Source organism: Impatiens glandulifera, chromosome 2 (genome assembly GCF_907164915.1).
Source record: "Impatiens glandulifera chromosome 2, dImpGla2.1, whole genome shotgun sequence".
NCBI lineage: Eukaryota > Viridiplantae > Streptophyta > Magnoliopsida > Ericales > Balsaminaceae > Impatiens > Impatiens glandulifera.
This window is the reverse complement of record NC_061863.1, coordinates 65,822,980-65,831,130: the sequence shown is the minus strand read 5'-3', so window position 1 is coordinate 65,831,130 and position 8,151 is coordinate 65,822,980. Positions and strand designations below refer to the sequence as shown.

The window sequence follows — 8,151 nt, the reverse complement described above, 5'->3', positions numbered from 1 at the left end:
CTAAACCAATAGCTTCAATTCGCCGAAAAGGAAACCTGCTAGCGACCCGTTTCTGAGGTATTCGTAAACCAATAGTCGATTCTCCCCCTCGGAACAATACCCGACCAATCTTACCAAATTCTTGTGATGGGTTTGTCCGATCACATTCACTTCGGTTTTGAATTCAAGGTCGATGTCTTGCACGATTCTATCTAGTTTCTTGACCGCGATAGGTTCCAAATGACCCGTTTTCGTTTTCAACACGCCTTTGTATACAATGCCGAACGAGCCGCGTCCAGCTTCTTCCTTGAAACTGTCGGTGGCAGCCTCGAGTTCTCTGTAAGTGAAACAACGTAAGTGTTTATCCAAAATGTCGTTGTCTCCTAATTCTTTTGCCCGTGACAATATTTTCTTGTTGTAGATGAGAAAATCCGTAATAGAGATGGCGACGAAGAGTACGACATTGACTAAACCCGACCCCCCGAGAAAGAGGGATATAAGAAGGATAAGAGCGTCGTCGTTCTTCCGGCGGCCGACAGTATCCGGGTGAGGAGAAGAAGAATTTGTGTTGTTCTTCTTGCTGAATTTGATGAATGTCTTTCTATTAACAGATGGAGAAACTCTGCCATTAGAGAGTGGCAACTTCTTCTTCCAGCTATAATTGTCTGTACGATGAACGGCGACAGCACACATACAGTCGTTTAAGCAATCCTGCTTGCATGTTTCTTCAGTGTAAGGCTGCAATACCTCATAATCACTTAATGGCCAATCAATGTTGATTTGGGTGTAGAAATCGTAGTCATCAGGAAAATAGGTTCCATTCCCGCATGATTGGATAAAGCCAGGAACGCAGCTTCTGTAATCGTCGTCTGGATCGTCCTGAGTGAATGGTCTCGGACACTGACAATCGGGTCGGCTGTTCACGTTTAGACGACAAATTCTGTTGAATCCACAAACACCGCTGCCTGAATACGTAGGATCGGTCAAACAAATGTCTTTTGGAATCTGCCAGACCACTTTCCATGTAGGTTCTTCATTCCGCCATCGATACACGGCGAACACCCCATCAGAATCAAGAGTTGCTCTGTAGTAATAAAACCCTTCTCCGGCGCCTCTGTTCCCTTCCTCCTCTTGTAGAAAGATTAAATCTTTCCCGTGATCACCATATGAGATGAACAGATGGCCTGATTCATTGAAGTTAAGCCCTCGAATGTCACTTGTTTCATTCAAGCCGGATGCATGGGTAAGGTAAGGTTCGGTTCTGAAAGAGCTCGGTATGTTGATCATCCGCAATACAAGATTGCCATTTTCGTCTAATCTGAGCCTGAATCTGCCCTGAGAGAAATTATCCTCTGCTTTTCTGGAGTACAGATAGGCAGAAGATAACGGCAGCGTCTGCCCGGGCAATATGGTGTCGGTTGAATGATTGAAACTCCCCCATAAAGTTTCAGAATTCAGGTTGACAACCATGAAGTTGCCGTTGTTGTCCAAGATTCCATGGGAAACCGTGCCAATGATGGGCTTTGACACAAGCAAAATCCCACTTTGATTAGGGGAAATGAGGACCAGCCCGCGCTACTTTCATAGTCTAAGTACCAGGAAAAGGTTATATTGAGAGAAGGAAAAGGTTGGGTTGGCTCTCAAGTTTGTGAAACCCGAAGGAGAAATCCCCGGAAGACGAGAGCCAAGGGGACGAATCCTCCTCGGTGGCGGTTAAGAATGCACCAACTTGTACTGTGCCATCTCCTCCTCCTCCGTTACTAACACTTTGAGCTTCTGAAGTTGTAATTTTGCATGCCAAAAGAAGAAGAAGTGAGGATAAAATGGAATTTCTCCATAAACCCATTGTTTTATCTAATTAAAGATTGAGAACACAATCGAAAGATGGTGAATTTAAACACCCAACCCAGATAGGAAGAGGCATTGACTTGTTGCCTTTGCCTTCAATTAATGATGCCACAAATTCTACAACTGACAAACTCGTGATGTATTGGTCGGATGGAGAAACCGTCAACTGTCCTATTAGAAGAAGATTCAGTGATAGTGACGACTACTAACATCTTCTTTTGGGATTAGTTTGATTTTTGGTTATTATGGCTCAGAGTTTTCTAAGACGTGTTCATTTTTGTTTTGTGAAACTCATGAATGAATTATTACATGGTATCCTAATACTTTGACCTTATTCGGATTTTATCTCAAAACTCAATTATCACTTCATCGATCTAATCACTCTTTTTATCTATCTATTATTAAAGTTATTTAATTATTTTTCAAAATAGAGGAAAAAAAGTTAAGATATTTTTATTATTAAACAATAATCAAACTGGGTTTTAGGAAAAAAAAAAACAGTAAAAATCCAAAATAAATAGCTCTTTATTTTGCTTAATGATTGGTACTACATGTACCTTTTTCAATACAATTATTTTATTAAAAAACGGACCAGGGTATTTTTTTTTAAAGTTAGATCTTCACCCACTCTCCGGCCCATCTTCAAGACCCTTAGTTTGTCATGTTTCCCAGTAGTCCCCGCAATGGTCCACGACATGACCAACAAATTCAAAAGAAGATTAATCTTAAATATTATTTCATATGTAGGAGGATTAGTTTTAATTATTGTATGTTGAAATTTTAGCTGTTATGAAATGTTTGTTTATACTTTTGTGAACTTATGGTGTTTTCCACTTTTGTATAGTTTCGTTGGACATCTCCAATGGGCACGCAAATCCCATTATGCGTGCCCCTTTTCACTCCAACCGGACACCATTCGCAAACCCAAAATGCGTTTGGACGTGTCTCTCCTCCAGCCAACGCATGCATGCGTTTGCACTGTTCATTCACCCATTTTGACCATTTTTTCAAAATGGCCCTCAATCTATTTTTTTTTTAATTTTTATATATATAACCTTATATATCTATAATCAAAATTAAGACTTAAATTTTTTTTTTCTTTTTAAGATAAAAGTTATAATATTTTTAAATGTATAGTTAAATCATTAAATTATATTATATTTAAAATTTTATCTAATTTATTTATATTTGATAATTTATTTTATAGTTACGAATAATCATATAAATTTATTGTTTTTATTAATAATGTTTGTTTTAATATTTTATGTTTGTTTATTTAAATGTATTATTTAATTATTTTTGTTATGTATGAATTATTGATATATAATTAATTTTATTAAATGAATAAGAAAAGATTGGGGTTAAATATGTGAAGTTGATAAATATATAGATAATATTAATAAGGTTAAAAAGTTAGTGTAAAAAAGGAATATTCTAAGAATATTTTTTTGGGTTTGGAAATAAGTTTTGGGGTTGGAGATAAATTACTGTTTGATATGATGTTTACTGCATTTTGAGTTTGAGAATGAGTTTGTGGGTTGAAGATGGTCTTATGTTGAATTTATGTTATATAATGTTACAATTTTATTTATATTGGTAAAATATTTGTCTGGGAATATCGTGTCACAATTTAATAAAAAAAATTTGTCTTTCTTTAAAAAAAATTATATCTATAAAAATACATAGCTATACCAAATATATGCTTTAAGAAACGTTTATTAATCCCTAATATCAACTTTATTATAGATATATAATAAGTTATAATTTGATAGAACATTTTTCGATGTCAATTATAATTTTCACTCTCACTTAAAATATTTGGTAATGAATTTTTTATACTGTTTGATTGGTTTGTTCGACTTAATTTAGTTCACCACTCATCGTTACTAACTTTTAGAATCACCTTAAAAAAATTAAAAGATTTCTGAATATTCTTAATTAGAATTTAATTATTGTAAATTTGTTTTTGAGACGATATTTAGTGTAGTATCAAAAATCTATTTATTATGACGTATCATAAACTTACTTCAATTGTTATAAGTAGAAATTTCACAATTAATGACATGTTTGATCATCGGTCTAGTGGTTTCGCTAACCGAATTATATATAAAAGGAGATTAAATATTATGGAGACTTTGTCCCATAATAGAGTTACTTTTGGTAGGACGCAAATAAGTGTCCCTATTTGAACAAGACGTTATACGTTGGCAATATATGAATAGTTTATGTGGGGCATTTTTATAAGTGGTTCGCTAAGATGATTCCATATATTTTTTGTTGGGAATAACTTTGAAAGTCGAATATTTCATCCAAGATTTTGTTCTTTGAAATGAGCGTTATTCACGGTAAAATTTTTACGGATGATATGTGCATGAAAAATGTTGTATTATGACTAGTCGTGAGTATTTTTTTTATTGAGAAATATCCGATAAAAAACTATTCAATTGCTATTCAAAACAAGTTAAAACAGTATATTGATTTGTTAGGTTATTTAAACAAAGAAATTTTAAAAAACAAAAATTAAATCGATTATAAAATATATATTCGACACTATAACAAACTAGTTGAATATATCAAGTCATTCATTTGGAAATTGATGTATTATTTATATTTCTAAAACGGTTTTATATGCATCAATATTTATAATTAATATTTATAATCGACTTTCTGAGTGTCTACTCACATGATAATTTGTTCTTGGTGACGTTTTATGTTTTTTTCTTATATTTTTATGTAAACTATGCTGAAATATACTAAACTATATTTTTATATATTTTTTATTTATATAATTAATCTTCCCACATAATTAATTTAACTTGTCACATTTCCTTAACCTAAATTCTCTTCAACTATATAATTTTAAATATATAAATTTGTTATTTAAATCGAGTATTTTTATCACTTTTTAAATTTTTTAAATTTATTTTATTTTAGTATGGGTATTCGTGTATTAATTTGATTAATATGCTCACTTATTACCCGTAATAGTATAATACATATAATTTTTATAGCCTAGAGAAAAAGAAAATACTGGATTCGTCATTGGTCACGAAAATTTGAATTGACAACTTACTTACTTTTTACAATGTCGAAGGGTGACTAGATTTGGAGTCTTTTACATATTTGAGTTATCATTCAAATTATTTTTTATGAACTATCTGATTTTAGAGAGATCGTGCGTAGTTATCTGATACGTATCATTCATAATATTATTATTATGACGTTTTCTGAGATTCATTTAAGAAAGTCAGTAAAGTTTTTTGGAGAGTTAAAAGTTCTTTTTGAGAATTTACGAGCTCAATAATTTATTTAGTACCGTTTATTATTATTTATTATTTTTTCTTTTCATATTATAATTTGTTGTTGTGTTTAAACGATTATTTTCATTTTTAATATACATATATCTCTAAAAAAAGTTGATGTAAATTTATAATATTATTTAACCTCTAGATTCTTATTTAATTATTTTAATATTGTTTATTTTATTTTATAATTTCTTTTATACGTAACTCTTATTTAAATTGAGAATTAATTTCTTAAAAAATAATATGATTATTGTTTTAAAATTATATATATATATATATTAATTAAAAATACATGATATCAAATTTTGTAGCACCTTAGGTGAGAATATAATATTTGAATGACTCTAACACTTAACTTACAACTGTATATTATTATTAAAACTTTTCTTAGTTGAACTATTATTTATCATTCTAAATTTTGTTGGTGGTTAATTCCTTTGTAAGTAGTTTCCTATGTGAATTGTGGTGTTTTTTTTGGTGGTTAATTCCTTTGTAAGTAGTTTCCTATGTGAATTGTGGTGTTTTTTTTTGGGTAGTTGATTAAGATGATATAGATATTATTGGGAAGAATGTTAATTTTATTTATAAAGTTGGAACGATGTGTCAAATTTATTTATAAAATTATAAAATTTTATTTTTATATATAAAGTTGTAAAAAAGTGTCAAAAATAAATAAGATAACGAAAACCATCTAACCGGTTAGATTTGTATCCACGTGGCATCCACTTATATATTATATATATTTTAAACTTTTATTTTTCATTTGAAACAAACCTAACTCTGTAATCTTTTTTTTTACTTCACCAACAACCGCCGCGTCGCCGACCTTTTCCTCTTCACCACTAGTCGTCGTCGTCGCTTCTTCATCAATAGTCATCGTAGATTTTCCGGGCCCTCTCGATTCCAAAGTCACCTCATGGACATCAAATTAAGGCTTGGTCGTGACGATTTAGTATAGTTACAGAAGGAGCATCTTCCTTCTGTTTTACAAATATAGAATCCAACAGTTTTGAATTCATCAAACATACTCGATATGCAAAAAGAGGACGAAGTGCGTGTGGGACTAGTTAATAAAGGGAAGAATGTTGTTTCCGTCACAAAGGGCGGACACTTCTTCTTTGACTTCGGGAAGTTGTTAAAGTTCAGCCAAAATCTCCACAACCGCAACTGCCATCAACTGTATCGGTAATATCCGAATCAATTTGTCTATTGTATGAACCGGATAATCACTTGACTACTGTTCCATCATTCTTAGTACCAGACCCACTTCCTGTTCAGCCAAAGGATCCTAGAGCAGTAATTGTGAAGAAAAAAAAGGTAGCACAATTCGAACATTGACATTGCCTCTCAAAATCTAAATGTGGTAGAAGAAGAACAAGGAGGCTAAGGATGAATCTAGGGAATAGGCGGCGGTTGAAGAGGAGAGGGGGAAGTCTCCGGTGGAACTGAATCGTGTAGAGAAAGAGTTGTCAGAGATATCGTCGGAAGAATTTGTGTAGAGATATCGTCGTAGGAATACCTTGCTGGTAAAGAGGTCCGCAATGGGCCGCTCTGGTGATCTGTAAAAAAAAAAAAGACAAAAATAATTTTATTTATTTATTTATTTATTGTATTTAAGTTTGTTTGAAATGAAAAAAAGAAAAATAGTTTAAAAAAATATATATGTGGATGCCACGTAGATACAAATCTAACCTCGTTAGATAGCTTCCATTATCTTATTTATTTTTGACATTTTTTGACAACTTTATATATAAAAATAGAATTTTACAACTTTATAAATAAATTTGACACCTCATTCCAACTTTATAAATAAAATTGATATTCTTCCTAAATATTATTTGAGTTATTTCTGCAACATTAATAAACACAACTAAATTTATAATATTATTAATATATTTATTTATAATTCATATTATTTTTTTGAAAAAATAATTATTTATATTTTATCCAATTTTTAAGAGACTAAATATCAATTCTAATTTAGAAAATCTTAATTTAAAGTAAAAATCATGAAAATATTAAAAAAAAAAAGACAAAAAAACAATTATAAGATTTTTAAATTTATTTTTTTAATAATATAATTTTTTAATATACTACATAAAACATCATTTGACATAATTAATCTTAGATTTTATTTTTTAAATGGTATAAATGGTGTTTCGCGAATATTTTTTGAAACCGAACCAGGTGTAAATAGTAGTAAAAATATTCTTAGAGTATAAACTATGCGATTATAGAGTTGGACAATTACTGGATGAACACAAATCGACTCGATTCAACACAATATTAGTACGAAACGACACAATACAATATTATCTCACTCGGATCGTGGATTAAACACGACACAAGCACAAGACAACATGATCACGATACTGTTGTGAGTTTATACGATGTTAGCACGGTCACGAGTCGACACGGACACGACACGAGCACAAATATACACATGAAACGAAATAAACACAATTAATCACATGACTTAAGTCTATTTTTGAGTGAGTCAAGACACGACACGATTGAAAGTCTAACACGACTTGCCCGAGTCGACTACGACTATTTATGCACGATGCTCAACTTTAGGTTTTCAGGGCTAGGAAGAGAAGCATAATTGACTATTTTTACTAGTACATCTCCACTTGGACACTGGTCTCAGGCATGGCCTTATTTGCCATTGTACATATTCAGAACAATAGTAATTGGGTAAGGGGTTCATTCTACCAACTCTGAACTCTCTCGATGTTTTTATTGATAGTATTTTTCTTGGCAGGAGAAAAATACTATATGCATACAAAACAAAGAGCGGTGGTCTTTAGAGGGGAGTCTTATGGGCAGCCTTGCTAAAACGTAGGTTGAAAGTACTTTCGACAAATAATATGTACTACGATTTGTCGCCCCCGGATGGCACTACATCATCACTTCGATCTAATATTAATATTGGTTGTTTTTATTTCATGAAATTTTACACTAACATTTAAAAAAGTTACTGAAAAATCTTATTTGACATACTTTACTTTAATTATTA

The 8,151-nt window shown here is 31.5% G+C and overlaps 1 protein-coding gene across 1 annotated transcript; it reads right to left on the bottom strand.

The window, feature by feature from the left end:
* On the bottom strand, nt 1-6,009 carry LOC124925246 (G-type lectin S-receptor-like serine/threonine-protein kinase LECRK2). Its single transcript, XM_047465216.1, has 2 exons — nt 5,932-6,009; nt 1-1,500 (listed from the first exon to the last, which is right to left on the bottom strand). Exons 1-2 carry the CDS (start codon nt 6,007-6,009, stop codon nt 1-3), a joined length of 1,578 nt encoding a protein of 525 aa, XP_047321172.1.
* Between the last annotated feature and the right edge of the window lie 2,142 nt (nt 6,010-8,151).

Bases quoted from the DNA above. Each gene is read 5' to 3' on its own strand.
- LOC124925246 (XM_047465216.1), bottom strand. From the start codon at position 6,009: ATGACTATTGATGAAGAAGCGACGACGACGACTAGTGGTGAAGAGGAA. The intron at 1,501-5,931 runs GTAAAAAAAAAG...CTTGTGTCAAAG, and splicing joins ACGCGGCGGTTGTTGGTGAA to CCCATCATTGGCACGGTTTC.